Source organism: Micropterus salmoides, unplaced genomic scaffold (assembly GCF_014851395.1).
Source record: "Micropterus salmoides isolate LMB-PRFRI ecotype aquatic unplaced genomic scaffold, ASM1485139v1 Ms_hic_scaffold_15, whole genome shotgun sequence".
Taxonomy (NCBI): Eukaryota; Metazoa; Chordata; class Actinopteri; order Centrarchiformes; family Centrarchidae; genus Micropterus; species Micropterus salmoides.
In genome coordinates, this window is record NW_024040596.1 from 3,324,322 (window position 1) to 3,342,124 (window position 17,803).

The following is a 17,803-nucleotide window of genomic DNA, read 5'->3' on the forward strand; positions in this document are numbered from 1 at the left end:
CTTTTTGTACGTTTTTTTACGTTATGAATGGTTTGAATTTCTTCCAAAGTAAAACCAACTGAAGAAGTGCACAAATACTGCTGGTTAATAATCTTTTCCAATTCTCTTCCAGTGATCACGCCTTAGCAGAGAGCAGCATCAGCACTCCGTCCCAACGCACTACTGATTCGGGCTTCCGCTCCCAGGCTACAGAGAGTGCCTACCCCACTCCCACCCCCTCATATCAAGCCCTGAATACCCCCACTTCTTCCTACCTGGATTCCAGCTCTCCGACCTCTTCCTACCTTGGCACTACTACCCCTGCACTGTCCTATGTTGGCCCCAACACCATACTAGGGAGCTATGTGGCCTCAGATCCCAGCCCGCCCACCTCAGATCTCTCCCAGACAACTCTCAGCCATGGAAGTCCTCATGCGCAGCACCGGACCAACATCCATGGCTCCACCCATAACCCAGTTCCTCAGCAGCGCTCAAATGCTAATCAGGGTGGTTTCATCGTGGGTCAGCAAACATCACCAGCTAATGGCTTCGAGGTGGGGATGGTAGGTCTCAATGGCAGTCCCATCCTTGGTTGTCATCTGTCTCACGTAGCTCAGAGCAGCCCAGTCCTCAGCAGACAGGCCTCTTTGGGACAGGAGTCTCAGCGGAGCCCGGTTCTCAGCAGGCAGCCGTCCCTGGGCCAGCCCATGCAGAGCAGCCCAGTGCTCAGCCGACAGCCATCCGTCACACATCCCCAAGGAAGTCCAGTTTTGGGGCGACACCCATCTGTATCACAGGTATCCCAGAGAAGCCCCAGTTTGGACCGTCACCCCATGAACAGCGGTTACACCACCCCAGACGAGAGACACGGGAACCTGTCGCGACAGAGCAGCTCCTCGGGCTACCAGGGACCACCCACTCCCTCCTTCCCCATCTCACCTGCAGGCTACCAGGATGGGGGGATGATGGGGATGGGTGTAGGGTTCCGGCAGGGTAGCCCAGCCCCTGGTTTCCAGCCACAGCTTCCAGAGAAGAGGCGCATGTCCAGTGGCGATAGACCAAACGGAGCATTGTCCTATGGCACGCTGAACGGGAAGATAATGTCCCCGGTGAGCGGAGGAAGCACTCCCAGCTACTTCCACACCCTCTCGGACTTTTCAAGGTTCAATTTGCCAGGTAAGGACATACAGTATCTGGAGTAACATCTGCATTTCAGCAGCACACGAGCTATACAGAGTAACGTCGGACAATTCTTGCATATTCTGTGACATTCTTTTTGCTTTAATTGCAGATGGAAGTCCTGAGAGCAGGCTAAATGTCAAGTTTGTCCAAGACACGTCCAAGTTCTGGTACAAGCCAGACATTTCCAGGGAGCAAGGTAAGATGCTGAAAGATTTTTCCCTTAACTGACCTTTAGTCTAACAATTCTGACCCTTTAATTTCTTCTTTTAACTTCTACTTTGTGTTCAATCAAATATACCAATCTTCTGGTGCCAGGTGCCTGCCGGGGATCGGCCTGTTCGATTCAATTCGGTTTAACCAAGGAAGACATGTACTTAGCAATATTTTGGCAAAAATATGATTGCATCATATAGAGCATAGTAATGGACAGAGCAGGACTGGTTTGATAAGCTTGTATGGATGCTCTGGTACTGTTTTTGGTGCCTCCTATGAAGCATGAAAAATGTTGTTGGGATGACTGAACGCTTGTTATTCCAATGTTGAGCTTTTGTTAAACCTGAAGTCATGGCGTTAAACAAATCCTAACATAATCACTTGAGATAAAAGCCCGTGCAGTACACATACACAGTGATGAATATGCATGGAGACAAAAACACATGCACGTACCAGTATGTGCACATCTCTGTACTGTGTGATTGGTTGTGCGTTTCGGCTCTGAGGTCAGTGGCTATTGGCTGCCCCATGCGCATTTGCTCATGGCCCGTATTGGATTATATCATGTTAAATACAAGCACATGCTCAACTGCAATGACATCACACACACAAACACACACACAGAAGAAAATCCACACCATATGTAGAGCATTAGGGAACATCTGCATGAGTTGCTCATCTCATCCATCTTCCTTCCTTAAACTATCACATGTGGACAGGCGGTGGCATTGAACTAAACAGAGAAGAAGTTGATCTAAAGCTCTTCTACTTGAACAATGGAGTGTCTAAAACAAAGTGCCGTGTTTAAAGTTGTAGTTTTAATGAAATACAGAGGGACATCACCTGCTCCTTTGGTTTTGTTCGTTCATTTAGCTTTTTGCTACTATTTTCTTTAATTCACCTTGAACCTTTAATGAGCTGACTTTTTCTGACTTCTAAAGTAGGATACCGAAGGTTAGCCAGTGTGATATTTCAAGGGTTTTTTCCCCTTACATTTTATATGTAGGGTACTGCTATGTGTGCGTCTTATCCTGTTTTTTCATGCTGTATTTTATTACGTTTTAACTGTGACCTGCCAAGGGACTGCAGATGTACTTTAGATCCAAGCTAACTCTGATAAAAAAAACAGCCCCACTTGTGTCTAGTCAGACTGTACAGTTACATGTACAACGTTTACCATCTTAGTGTTGTGTGTTAGCATAATAACATTTTCTAATTAACACTAAACGCTAAATATAGCTGACTTTCAAGGCGATCCATCTGATAGTAGGTGCATGAGCGTCACTAGAGCCGTGCTTCTGGCACGGCATTAAATACAAGAGGGGATCATGTCCACTCTTCCCCAAGTGTCCGACTGCCCTTACAATTAATGTTCTGACAGTATAATATAACTGAATGTCCACTGTGTTACAGCTATTAGCCTGCTGAGAGAGAGGGAGCCTGGAGCCTTTGTCATCCGGGACAGTCACTCGTTCAGGGGGGCTTACGGCTTGGCTATGAAGGTGGCCTCTCCTCCACCCTCAGTGCATCAGAACAAGAAAGGTAGGGGCGGGATGGTGGATTACATGAATGGCTATTTTAAAGTAGTTACTAATGCAACAAGTATTTACTTTGGCTCCGTCAGAGTTTTGTGTAGCTCTTCTTTCTCCCTATTTTGGTCTTTGGTCAGCAGGGTGGAGACAGAATTAAAGCTATTATCTTAATACCAAAGATATGAAGTGATGTCTCCACGTTAATCAGCTCTTTTGTTGCTCCACCCTCCCTTTTGTTGTTGCAGGTGACATCACCAACGAGCTGGTGAGGCACTTCCTGATTGAGAGCAGTCCTAAAGGAGTGAAGCTGAAGGGTTGTCCAAACGAGCCTTACTTTGGTTAGTGGAAGCCTGCTGCCCTCCCTCCTCTCTGAAATACACACTCACATGTGCACTGACAGCTTAGTGAAGCCATGAAGAGTTTGGAGGGAAAGTCAAACATGAGGGTTCCTTTTGTGTGCCTGCCCTGTGTATTTGTCACAGATCTGAAACCCTTTCCACGTTCTGTAACGTGTAATTATAGTATGGACTGAAGTGATCTAACTCATGATCGCCCTACTAATTATACTGCAGGGCTGTATGATGTGTGTTTGTGTGCATATACTGAGAGAGACAGTGCTCCTCTGCCAAATCCAAAAAATGGGGCGAGCTGACTTCTGTACACTTTTGTCTTCTTCTCCTGTCTGCAACATATAACTCAATCCACCGCTCTTATGCTTGTGTGTATTTGTTTGATTTTAAAACTACTAATCCTAAAAGGATTTTTCTTACCACTGTAAATCTAACAATCCATCCAACCTAAAAAGATGAGTTATGGGGATGGATAGACCTCCTGACAGGAATAGAAACCAGAAGGGTCAGTTTTTGTTGAGAATTAAATTGTTAAAGGGGAAGTGCATAAAGAAGTATAATCAACAGTATACAAATATATAAGACGACACAAATAGTAAATAACTTTGCCAGGGCTAGTCTATATTATATAAAATATATGTTGAAAGTTTTAACAGCATTTTGGCTGTTGGATTTAGGAATTAAATTGATATGATGTACAAAACACCACTGAAACTGGAACAACATTTCCTAAAATACTCATGGGAAGTAATCTAAATAATACTGTGTAGTGGAATTGTTTGTTCCAAAGACTAGAATGAAATTCAAGAAATGTTTGTGACTGTGTCTTGTGTCTGTTTGACAGGCTGTCTGTCTGCCTTGGTCTACCAACATGCCATCACCCCACTGGCTCTACCCTGCAAACTACTTATCCCTACAACAGGTTTGTGGGTCGAACTATGTTTTCAGCAACGTTCCTGCATTTTCAAGTGATTCTTTTTTTGCTTCTGAGGAGTTATTTGTGTTGCTAGATATGATTTAAAACTGATTACCATACGTTTCTTAAGTGCAGGTAGACATGCAGTATATAATATCAGTGGTCAGATTGGAACCTGTAACTAAAGTTACCCCTGCAGGAGCTTAACTTTTTGCCAAAACTAGTGACATCCCACCTCTCTTTTGTTTTATGTAGATCTCATCGAGGAAGTGCCAGAAGTCGCGACGACAAATCCACTGGTTGAAAGGCTGAAACAAGGAGCAGGTAAAACATCGACTCAGTGTCATTGCTAAAAGCAGTCATTTGACAGTTTTTGAGACTCAAATACAGCCAGTACAGCTTTCCTGTCCTTTTCATATTCTGACAACATGAAACCCTTGTTATCCCAGTGCAGAGGGCCCCTGCTGATTCCCATGGTAAACCCTGTGCACTTTTATTTGGAAACCTAAATCTGGAATGTGCATCCTGATTGTTTGTCTGTGTATGTTGTGACATGCAAGAAAGAAAACTTATGAATGGCCCTGTGTAACAGAATTCCCGGCAAAGTTTTTAGGTTTTGTCTCTTAACGTTAGTGTCCAGCTTCTTGTCCATAACAGGCAGAATGTTTTATGTGGAATGATTTGGATTGATTCATTTCTAAAACTGTTTGACTCCAACTTTGTTCCAGAAAGCATGAGCTCTAATGAGAAGACGTCAATATTTTTGCATGAACAGATTAAAACTGGTATTAATAAGATTTTGAAGAGGATTGATTTTGGAATAAACACTATTTGTATAGTTTTGTCTTTGCAGAGTGACAGAAATGAAATGTCCACATCATTGGATTTTGTTGTGTGACTGGGACATCTGCTCTCTTTCCAGCATGCAACGTGCTCTACATCAACTCAGTGGAGATGGAGTCCCTGACAGGCCCTCAGGCTGTTGCCAAGGCCATATCTGAGACACTGGCTGCCACTTCTCCCCCTACTGCCACCATTGTGCACTTCAAGGTGTCTTCACAAGGCATCACGCTGACCGACAACCAGAGGAAGTAAGTCTGGATACCGCCTATCCCGTGTTTAACGGCGTCTTGAAAGATGCTGATCATAAGATAAACATTGCATGACATCTGGAGATTTTGCTGCAGACAGCAAACGTCACGTTTTGTTTTTAAAGGGCAAGTGTCAACATGAGGCGCTGCACACAATCAGAAGCAATAAATAGCTGCTAACGCAGGATTATAGGATCAGGGTCTTATTCTACAGTATTTCAGTTAAGAATTTAAAATCCAAACTAAACCACACTTAAAAACCTCTGCATTACAAGGAAATCCCAACCTACATATCGACATGGCCAGTGTTATTGGCCAATTTAAACTGATCCGAGATATATTACCGTTTCCTGCAGCCCTGTCTCATCTGAAATACAGAGAACGTCCACTAAGGTCAGAAAAGATGACTCTCTATTTAATATGTTATATAATATTAGGCTATTAAACCTCAGGTAAAATGAGCAGTGGTGTTACACCAAAGGCCTCATATTTAAAAAGTCGGGACTAACAGCCCACTCAGTCACAATCAGGTGCTGATGTGTGAGGAAAAAATTCACCACAGCACTACAGGTCAGAAGTTGAGTCAAGTGAAGTTAGTTTGACAATCACAGGTTGGACTGAGTCCACATTGAGTTAAAGTTGCTTTAATGTTCATATTGACCAGCTAGAATTGTATAATCGATGGCTGTGGTCAGCGAACCAGTTTCCTGGTGGAAGCCAAGTGTTGTTCATGCTGTTATTACAAGCATGATGTATGCAACCTCAGGATTAAAGCATATCATCTACCACTCCAAACAAGTTCACATTCCCACCATGTTTCTCCTTTATTTTGGTGTTTCTGTAATCTCTATTTTGATTTGCTGCTTTTCTAGGCTTTTCTTCCGACGGCACTATCCCAGCAACGCTGTCACATTCTGCGATATTGACCCTCAGGACAGAAAGTGAGTACATAGACATCAAAATGATTACTTAACATACCTTTAGTGTATTTTTAGGCCACTGAGATGCAAAATGACTGATTAGGTCCAAGATAAAGGTCCAAGCATTATCCTTAATTGCTCTATGTCCATTATTTTTATTATTATTACTAATATTATTGATCGGGCGAGTCCTGTCTTTCACGCCTTGGATACAGTTGCCTTTTCTCATACCTAAAAACATACCAGAATAGCCAAAGGTCATCAGTATCTGGCTGTCTTAGAGTGTTAACACATACTTTCTTCAAATCTTTACAGGTGGAACAAGCCTGAGGGAGGCACGGCCAAGTAAGTACAGTAAACTGCTAATGTTGATCTGACATTTCTACAGAACAAGGGGGGAGGGGGTGTTACGTGAAGTACGTGATTCAGTAGGGAATATTCACCAAGGATTTTGTCCCTTAAGTGCCAAAAAGTAGGGCTGCACCATTAATCTAATCACAATCGCGATGTCGTCATGTGTGATTACATAACCACAAAAAAGTGTGTGAGACGCTCTCTTCTGTGTGTGCGCTGCAGTCTGCTCATTATCCTCGCATGTGCCCATGAGAAAAATGATTTATGAGCAGTGTGCCAGTAACTTTTAAGACAACAACCTACTGTAACCCCCTCCCACCCCGCCGCTAATCGTTCAAAACATACATACGGACTGGCCACCGGAGAACCGAGAAAAGGGCCAGTGCTCCGGTCGCTCTGTGACAGAGACAGAGAGACGTCGGCGGCAGCTGAAGCAGTAAGAAAGAAGAAAACAGGCCGAAGACAGAGAACGTTTGAGTTTGGCTCGCCAGCCGTTTAACGCCATTTAGCTGCATCGGTGTCTTTTGTTGTTCAACATGTTCAGCTTTTCACAGAGCCAACGTGCCTGCCAGTCACTTTTCGTCAACCGACCAATCACAGCCCGGATGGGGCAGGATATTAAATAAAGCAAATCATTAAATGATGAACAATATGATTACTGACAAATTAGAGACCAATGTAGAGCTTTTTCAAGGATGAAATAAATAAAAACGAAACAGCTGTAATTGGATTTAATATTCGACTAGTGGTAAAATAGTATACTATTATATGAAATTATTATGAATGTAGTATATTATGTTATACTAACAGTAGACTATTAACTAAACATTATACTCTATATAATACACTCATGTACAGAGACTCTACATTAGACAGATGTGCACTGAGCCGGAGCTTGTGTGCCCATATGTGCTCCTTCTAGCCGCCTCCTCCTGAGAGCAGGAGCTTTACTAGTTACTTGTTTACCTTTGTTCAAGTTGAGAAAAACATATTTCAAAATGTCAGCATGTTGTGCATTTTCCTTGATAATTAAGCAGACACATAGTACCATTTGTTTCATTATAATCGAATCGTGAATTGCAATACTGTCCACAATAATCGCCATATGACCTTTTCTCCAAATCGTGCGGCACTACCAAAAAGTATTATTACATTTGCACAGAGGTAACATAGAAGAAAAGCAGCACAGCAGACTGAAAACACCTTCAGAATTTTTTACTAGTATTACCTCACGTTACCGGCAGAACGATTAATCGTTTTCAAATCGAAATTGCGATTTGAAAGAACACGAATAGCTAATCTTGAAGACGGCGATTAAAATGTTAATTATACAATGCATCTGAGCCGTTTTAAACAATCACAAGCTCCATGCGCCTAATGTTACGGTCCTACTCACCAATCAGAGCACAGGGAGTGTACATTTTACAACAATGAAACTGGAGGACACGTGTGACAAAATAGCGGTTTTGTCTGAGGTCAACTCACACTAAAGTGTTTCAGCCTAAACGTTGTTGACATTTTGTGAATTTGTCATTTTGTGTGCTTCACCTATGGATCACAGCTCTCTGTGAGTGCTGACTCGTTAAATTTTTGAATTTCATAAATAACAACCTTTTTCTTTCCAGGCTGTTTGGGTTTGTGGCCCGTAAGCAGGGAAGCACAACCGACAACGTCAGCCACCTCTTCGCTGAGATGGATCCTGACCAGCCTGCCAACGCCATCGTCAACTTCGTCTTGAAGATGATCGCCTCACAGAAACGATGAGAGCTGACAGCAAACCCTGGCGCTTTTTTAAAAATGCCTTTGGTTATTTTATTTCCTTTTAACCACAGACGCTTACTTTCTGTTTTGGTCAACTTAGCATTCGATTTTATGTGTCACCCTTTGTTTCTTGCTCTTACTTTTTCTTGAGTGTCTGTGTGTTTTTGTATGTTAACAAATGAAAGAGAACAAGACAGAGAGAGTGTGTGTGTGTGTGTGTGTGTGTGTGTGTGTGTGTGTGTGTGTGGCTTGCATGCATGTGCTTTTCTTCATGGACGGACTCCAGAATGGACCAGAGGAAGTGCAGGATGGGCGTGGCTGTGTGTGACAATGGGACGGGAGGCGATTCTGATCTCCCTGGCAGGGAAACGCATGAACAGGAAGAGGGAATGACATTGTGTGTGCAAATGTAATTTTTTTTTAGCAATTGGTTGATAAAATTTTTTTTAAAGAAGAAGTTAAGTTGTGTGATGTAAAGGTGGATTGCAAATCTATCAGGCTTTTGACAGGTCAACCAAAGATTTTAAAAAAGTAGTCAGGGCGTGTATAGTGTGCCACTGTCGGAGGGTTGGAAGTATTCTTTTGTAAAACAAGTATGGCTGCTTAATCAAAAATACTGAACTGTTTCTTTCTGTATGTACTGTAGGTCAATTCTGCACCGTTGCCATTTAGCAAACAATTTTTTCGGACATTTTTGCAGCTGGTGAGGTCTGTGTAAATATTCCAGATTGCTTTATGAGTAGGACTGTTATAGATGACATTTGGTGCCTGACTTTCTTTTGTAATGCAGAGCTTTTTATGGAAAAGAAGAACAGAAAAAAAGAACATTAAACTCCTCCAGGCTGTATTAAATATGCAAATAGCCAAACATGGAATTAAGGTTGTTTTCCAAAATTCCACAGGTCCTTCCCTGTTCAATGACGATGCAACCGATGTTATTCCTCTGAAGTGCAGCTAGAGGGTGAAGATATCAGCTAAACCAATTTTTGTGCATGTTCAGTTTCCATGTGAGTACAGAAAAGCATCATTAAGAAGGCCACTGAATCATTGCATCCTCGAAGCATCTCGATTGTTTTGGTCAGACAAGCAAAGATGAGGATTGGCTTCCTATCTGCCAACATTCTCTATTCAGTCTGCGCAGCACATAGCCACATTATTTTGCTCATTACTGAAGGGCCTAAAGTTGTTTTGTGAGGACAATCTTTATAGAAAAGTGTTGTCCTCCTATACAGCTCTTCAGCTTTCTGTGTTGAAAGTTTCTGTCAGTAGGAGAAGCTCCATTGTGTCAGCCGGCCAAAACTGTTAACACTCACCCTACCCAAAAGTAAGCTATACATATAATATACATACATAGATATATATATATAAACTTCCAAACAGTGACTTAAGATATTTATTTTTGTTGCTTTATTTTGTTGATTGCTTTTTATTTTGGCTAAAGTTCATTGACATATAAGATGTAAAGTGTGTGCATTTAAAGTGTATCACTGTTGTTTTTGAATGTTTTTTTTTTTTCACAGCATTTCTTCCTTTTGTTAACATTCTTGTTTTCTTGGGGAGGCTTTGTTTTTTTAAGAGAGGGGAAATATTTTGTATGAAAGATTGTTGTTACTTAAGTCCAAATCGGAGTTATCCTAAAGTAATGCCAACACTATTGTGTTATTAACTTAAACCTGCCGAGAAAATACATTGTCCAAGTTTAGCACTTAAAATATTGAAGTATTATCAGTGTATTTCTACTTGTTAAAAAGAGACAATATGGAAATTGACAGACCCATGTCATCATTGCATGTGTGGAGGCAGACTTCCTAGCTCCTCAATCATATTGGCACAGCATCTCAGCATGGGTCTGGAGCTTGTTCATGGACAACCAGTCAGTTCAGTCAGTAACTGCTGCCCTCATGTGGTCTCGAAAGATCATTACAAAGGAACCACTTTTATTCTACTACAGTGTTTTAGCTGTGATTATGGCATGTCAAAAAGTAAATGTTTAAATAATGTGATCGCTTACAAAATGAACTTTGATTTTAATATTGATTAATATGCTAATTTTCTTAGCAAATTAGTTTTGCTAAATTCCATTCAAGGATGGAGTCGGACAGATTATCACTCCTTCCTTTAGGCCTGATACTCTAGGATTAGTTGGCACATGATGTAAACTAATTAAATAAGGGTTAGTTTGGGGGCCTTCATTGACTCTAGTGTACTTCTTCAAAAGTGCAGCACTTACAGGGCTTTTATATTTGACTAGAATGTTCCATTATTTATTAGCAAGAGCCTGCATGCTCGATTCAAGTTGTTACCTTAACACTGCTGACTGTATTCTGTACACAGTATCCACAAGTCTTATTCAACCCAGCCCTTTCCAGAAAGATGCCCACAGATAGTTATCAGGTTTTGATTTTCATGTGACGACCGCATCTCGACTCATACGAGAAAGAAGAATCTAGATTGTTTGCCATCAAAATGCTGGTTGAGAAAAGAGTATACTTTAAACTAAATGTTTGCCAAGATGGAAACTCCAGTGGCATCTGCCCACTTTGACAGATCAGTCTGGACTGTAGAATGTGTGTGAATGAGCTACTATGCCTGTACAGAGCTTTGTTATGTTTGGTTTGCTACATTGTATGGCTTTTACTATTTCTGATGGAAAAAAAACACATTAAAAAGCAGTACAAATCAAAATGTATCCAACTTTCCCCCCTTTTTGTTGAACATACAGATTTGACTTTCTTGTTACACTATGGGAAATTTGAGGTTTGGGGTTAGTTTGTGTTTGTTTTGTGAATATAAATTGCCAAACTTAACTTAATCTATTAAGTTCTCCAGTGCAATAGCGGACTAATAACCTCAATATGTCTTTCACATCTGTTTGATAGGACAGACAACAAATGTTGAAAATTCAGGCTATTGCAATAAAAATGGTCCATTTGTTCTCAGGTAGGATACATTTAAATATAATAATATAATAATAATCCTTATTTGTAGAGCACTTTTCAAAAACAAGTTACAAAGTGCTTTAACAAGTGTAAAGAATAATACAAAAAAGATAAGAGCATGAAAATTTAATATAAAATTAGTAAAATACAATAAAATAAAAGGGATAAAATAAAGTTAAATAAAATCGGGAAAGGCTCTCCTATAAAAGTATGTTTTAAGAAGGGACTTAAAAGAGTTCACTGACTCAGCCGACCTGATTTCCTCGGGCAGGCTGTTCCAGAGCCTCGGGGCCCTGACAGCAAACGCTCTGTCCCCTTTAGTTTTCAGTCGAGACTCTGGAACAGACAACAGACCTCTGCCCGAGGATCTCAAGGTACGTGCTGGTGCGTATGGGACTAAAAGGTCAGAAATATAACAAGGCGAGAGGCCATGAAGAGCTTTAAAAGTGATCAATAGAATTTTAAAGTCAATTCGAAAACATATGGGAGCCAGTGTAATGAAGCTAAAATAGGAGTAATGTGGTCATATTTCTTTGTTCTGGTTAACTAATACTAATTTCTAAGATCTCACCACGGAGACCCCGTGCATCTTTGTTCGCGTAGAAATATACAGGTATGCCCTAATTTTACATAACTACTGGAAATCAATCCAAACAGACCGGTATGTTCAGAAAATAATATCACTAGTAGTTGGTTAAATTTCCTAAAACAAAACAAGTTTTGCTTTCCTGACAAGAACCTCGTGAGGAGATTATAATGTTATGACTAACGACCTATTTTTCTCTATCTAACTGCAATGTTGATTAAACAAATCCTGTGCTATGTGAGTCATTATTCCACCTTTAGAGGTTGATCCATGCAATTTAGGTATTTGAAATGTGGAAATGCATTTTAAAAGCCGAGACCTTTGTGACTGCCAGAGGGGAGTGTCTGGTACAGTTTGTGTCCGGGGTGGGAGGGGTCAGCTGCAATCTTTCCTGCTCACCTCAGAGTCCTGGTGGCGTACAAGTACTGAAGTGATGGAAGATTACAGCCAATCACCTTCTCTGCAGAACGAATGATGCAGCCTGCCCTTGTCCCTGGCAGCGGCAGCAGCGTACCAGATGGTGATGGAGGAGGTGAGGATGGACTCAATGATGGCGGTGTAGAAGTGCACCATCATTGTCTTTGACAGGCAGAACTTCAGAAACTCTATCTCCACTGTCTTCAGAGCGTTGAGCTCCAGACTGTTCTGGCTGCACCAGGTCACCAGATGGTCGATCTCCCACCTGTAGGCGGACTCATCCCCACCTGAGATGAGCCCAATGAGGGTGGTGTCATCCGCAAACTTCAGGAGCTTGACAGACTGGTGAGTGGAGGTGCAGCTGTTGGTGTACAGGGAGAAAAGCAGAGGGGAAAGAACGCAGCCTTGACGGGATCCGGTGCTGATGGTCCTGGAGTCAGACATGTTTTCCCAGCTTCACATGCTGCTTCCTGTCCGTCAGGAAGTCTGTGATCCACCTGCAGGTGGAGTCAGGCACGCTCAGCTGAGAGAGCTTGTCTTGCAGCAGGGCCGGGATGATGGTGTTGAAAGCGGAGCTGAAATCCACAAACAGGATCCTGGCGCAGGTTCCTGGGAGTCCAGGTGCTGGAGGATGACGTGAAGGTCCATGTTTACTGCATCATCTACAGACCTGTTGGCTCTGTAGGCAAATTAATAATAATGCATTAGATTTATATAGCGCTTTATCATGGAAACTCAAAGCGCTTCACAGTGAAGTGGGGGGGGGACTCTCCTCAACCACCACCAATGTGTAGCACCCACCTGGGTGATGCACGGCAGCCATTTAGCGCCAGAACGCTCATCACACATCAGCTTGAGGCAGAGAGGGAGGGAAACATTGAGCCAATAACTATGTGGGATGATTAGATGGCCAGATGGTTGGGAATTTTGCCATGACACCGGGGAACCACCTACTCTTTGCGACAAGTGCCATGGGATGTTTAATGACCACAGTGAGTCAAGACCTCGGTTCAATGTCTCATCCGAAGGACGGCAGCTCCTACAGCACAGTGTCCCCATCACTGCACTGGGGCATTGGGATCTTATTATTAAGCCAGAAGGAAGACTGCCCCCTACTGGCCCACCAACACCTCTTCCAGGGGGTCCAGGAGAGAGTCAGTGATGGATTTTAGGTGGGACAACACAAGGCGCTCAAAGGACTTCATAACCAGAAACCTGTTAGACACCTTCTGGGTCATCAGTTTAGCCTGTTTCGAACACAGCCCATCAAACCTTTGGTTATAAATTCTCCTCACTCTCCTATTGTTTTGGGGTAGACTTGACACAGATGTCATAACCCCCATTTTGACTGGTCTGTAGGCACTGTAATTAGTTGGAGCACCATTTGTCATTCACACTGTCTCATGCACACCCTAACCAGATAACAGCAGGTTTTTTATAGACAGAAAGCCCCGTCACTGCCACCCCACAGACCATACGAATGTGCCATAAAACTCTTTCTGGGGTCGCCTTTAGCCTCTTGCAGATTGTACTAAAATTACTGACCAGAGGCCATGGAGAAGTACATCCATGAGTCACTGGCAGCAGGGTTGATTCACCCCTCCTTGTTAAAAAGACAGACCAGACCCTCTGGCCTTGATTAGACTTTTGCGGACTGAATGACATTGCAGTTAAGATCAACAATCCTCTCCATCGCATTGCCCCTGCTTTTGAACCATTACATCAAGCTACAGCGTTCACCAAACTGGATCTACCACTCCACTTAAGCCGTATACTGCAAAAACACATGCCACCTTATTGAGGCTAACTTGCCCTCAGCCAGCAGACTGTGGATTCTGCCTTATTTCAATTAGTATGTAGCTGTAGTACCGGAGGTTGCAGTGTCATTACCACAATCCAAGGGACGCACCTGCATTTGTAGGACCCTTGTTTTCTTTGATACTGAAATCTTGCTACCTAGCTAGCCATGTTACTCTTTACAGCCAAAGCCAATTACCATTACACCAACGATCAAAAGGTGTGTGCCTAAACCTAAGTTATTGAATAATTGCATGTCAACTGGTTAACTCAGAGCATCCAATACCAATGCTTTCAGATAAAGTGACAAAGCGTTGATATTTGACGCTAAAGGTACCCATCAGCGTCTGTGTGAGACGCTCTGGGGCATCTCGTACAGACCGGAAGTGCTCACTAGCTCGTGTTAAAGGTGTTGACAGCCCCCCCGAAGCACCCTACCCTTATTATAACAATCACAATTATTTGTGCCTAAACCTGAGTCAGTGACTTTATGCAGCCCTACAGCTGTGAGGCCGATGTGCTAGGAGGTACGGTTAGCCTCCTTTGGGTTGCTGCGACGTAGCACACTGTGGCGTTTCATACGGGCGCTGAAGGGTACCTTTAGTGTCAAATAATTACGCTTTGTCCCGCTGTATGAAAGGGTCAGTAATGACGCATTGGGATGAGACCGCTTTGGTAGTAATTATTGCCTGCACTTCAATGAATATGGGGGGCGGAGCTTCTTCTATAAGAGTACTGAAGGGAGGGTGTATTTGCCAGTTGAGTTCACATACCAACAACATTTCTGCAGAATCACTTACTATACCTTTAAGTACAGTACTTGAGTAAATTTACTTAAAGTAACTTTCTCCCACTGCAGTTCTCCTATTGGCTTAAATGGGTAAACTATTTGCTTTTTTTTGCTATCCATCCATCCATCCATACAGCTCAAAAAAATATGTAGCGATTGCGAGAAAAATTGGTTTGCACTCAGCATGCTACAATCTTTCCAGACCGTATGGGTTAGCAACAAACAGGTCTCGATGACTGGTCTGTGGATTTTAAATTAGTTTGTGGATTGTGTTTTTATATTTGTAGATCATGAAGAATTTGTTTGTGGATTTGGGGATGGTGATGGCGCATAGATAAGATGCTTGCCTTTGGTGTGGGGTTGATTCCCACTCCACCATTGTGTCCCAGAGCAAGACACTTAACCCCTAGTTGCTCCAGAAGCGTGCAACCTCTGACATGCATAGCAATTGTATGTCGCTTTGGATAAAAGCGTCAGCTAAATGTAAAAGGATTTCAAATCTGTTTGTAGATTGTGTTTACAAATTGTATTATATATTTGTGACATAAATTTACAATGAGACCGACATCAAGTTACCCCCATAAACAAGATCCTCTTTGACTTTTCTTTTTTTCATAAAGAAACCAGTATGGTCATGAAATGGATGCTACACATATTACGTGTGCCATCGATTTTAGTGACTCCAGCTTTCTTTTGGAGCAGTCGCTCATTGCAGTTTGCAAGTTTCAATTCACTTATGTGGTTGGAGAACTGGATATGGCGTCAGGATTAACAGATGAGACACGTCTTTGTTAAAGCCATACGTTGTGAGTTATAGTAGAATAGCAACAAAAGGGTTTTTTATTAAAATATATAGCCCAGTCTAGCTTCAACTACCGGGATCATTGGTAGTGTAATCTCATGACATCACTGCATTAGTCTATAAAAGTTTGAAATTGTTATAATAAAATTTTATGGACAGCAATTTTCCCCATACCAGCTTAATAAAATAATGAAAAAAATGCAGACATTTGAAATAAGCAGACTGCAAGAATGTGACACTATAAACATTTCTCTGAACATTATCATTCATTTTATTTCAGTGATGTAATGAGGTTACTTTTTCTCCTGTCCTTATGACTCCACACATAAAATGAAGGGACATTAAAAGCATGAGAATCTTTAGGAATAGTGCTGTTTTAAAGAAGCTCTGTAATATCTCACTGTGGCAGAACGAGATAACAGGAAATCCTTATATTGTCGTATATCATTAGTAATATGAAACCCACAGCTTGTAAACGGAATCTGTCTGATGGTTCAAAGAAATGCAAATACATGAGTCTATCTAGAGGGAAAACCTAAAATTTCACAACAGATCCAATTTGCAAAGCTACTAAAAACATTTTAAACAATTCTTTTTAGGTAGAGAACTGGCCTTAATGAAAAGACCCAACACATGAACTGTAGCTAAGATGGCATCAGACATTAAAATGAACAGATCAGAACACGTGTGGCTCTATCAGTACTAAGGGACAGAAGTGCTTTGAGCTGTGCTGCTCTCAGCATGATGACATGCTCACACTGATAATGCTAACATGGTTTATTGTATCAACACTAGGACTTCCAACACTGTAGTATTCATCCAAGATCATAGATGCCTACAGTGTAACGAGTCTTTGTCACTGAGTCTTGTCCCATTAGAGATAATGGGGTCAATCTATGAAAAGTGCAATGAGATAACGTTATGAATTGGGGCTATATAAAGAAGAAGATTATTTATTGGCACATACACGTTGTGATATTCATTCTCTGCATTCAACCTATCCCTCAGGGGAGCAGTGGACATCCGCTGTACAGCGCCTGGGGACCAACTCCAGATGTTTATCACTCTCTGGTCAATAGCACTGACTGAAGAACATGTTTTTGATGGTGGGGGAAACCGGAGCACCCGGGAGGAAACCCGCGTAAATGAAGTTAAATTGAATTGTGAAACAGATAGTGTCTATGTTTTTGACTCAGACTCACACTGATCACCGAATCCATCCTATAGCTGTCAAGATATTTCAGAGTGACTCATCTTTATTTAACTTTAACAAAATAAATCTGTCTTGGAAACTATGGCCAAGTTTAACATTGTTTCACACATGCACACACACAAAACTAAACAAAAAAATCCCCCCAGCATTTACGATGTATGATGCAATGGCATAATAAGAGAAATGGGGCAGAAGTATTTTAAAGAAGGTAATGAAAAACATGGGGTTTGCATATTTTCTTAAACGTCTGTTTTCTGAAACAATCCTTCTTTACCAAGTAAGTCTTTAAAAGGATGTGGCAAATGCAGTCAAAGTTGTAAATTCCATCAAGAAATACCATCATCATCATCCATCATCTTCAACCGCTTATCTGTGTAGGGTTGCAGGAGGTCTGGAGCCAGTCCTAGGTGACATTGGGCGAGAGGCGGGGTACACACACGGGGAAAACGTGCAAACTCCACACTGAAAGACCTGGGACTGGGACGACCAGGGTTTAAACCCTGGATATTTTTTAAAGACTTTGACAGTCTGGTGTTTGCGATTTGGTGTTACACACACCAACATTAGATGGCTAAATGAATGAGAAATCACATTCACAATATTTCCTTCTCTGATTATAAATATTCTTTCTGCCTGACCTTGCATGCCACCAGTCCGAACGAGCTGTATCAGCTCTTTGCTGCACTCAATCCGAGTATCGGCAGCAATGGTTAGGCTACCACTTCACCTGACTTTACACACTCAAATCTCACACACAACGTGAACTCAATCTAAACTCTACAGACTCAATGACGAAGAGGCAGAGCAGTGTGTTTGTTTCTTAGAAACACATTCCTGATTAGGCCTGGTAAAATGAAGCTAATAAGCAGCCAGCTCGTGCTTGTTGAGCTTCAAATGAAATCTGTGAACTTAAAGGATTAAAGATTCAACATCAGTGTCATCACTGGCAGAGTTCTGGTAA

The 17,803-nt window shown here is 41.9% G+C and overlaps 1 protein-coding gene across 1 annotated transcript in view; it reads left to right on the forward strand.

Moving 5' to 3' along the window:
* Positions 1 to 10,987, forward strand: part of LOC119903801 (tensin-1-like) — a 186,806-nt gene extending 175,819 nt beyond the window's left edge. The window contains 11 exon segments of the mRNA XM_038720039.1: positions 113 to 1,155; positions 1,271 to 1,357; positions 2,788 to 2,916; positions 3,152 to 3,244; positions 4,101 to 4,178; positions 4,428 to 4,496; positions 4,622 to 4,648; positions 5,095 to 5,263; positions 6,136 to 6,204; positions 6,499 to 6,528; positions 8,163 to 10,987. Of these exon segments, the coding sequence (XP_038575967.1) occupies positions 113 to 1,155; positions 1,271 to 1,357; positions 2,788 to 2,916; positions 3,152 to 3,244; positions 4,101 to 4,178; positions 4,428 to 4,496; positions 4,622 to 4,648; positions 5,095 to 5,263; positions 6,136 to 6,204; positions 6,499 to 6,528; positions 8,163 to 8,301 (1,933 nt within the window). The 3' untranslated portion in view covers positions 8,302 to 10,987.
* Positions 10,988 to 17,803: the final 6,816 nt, after the last annotated feature.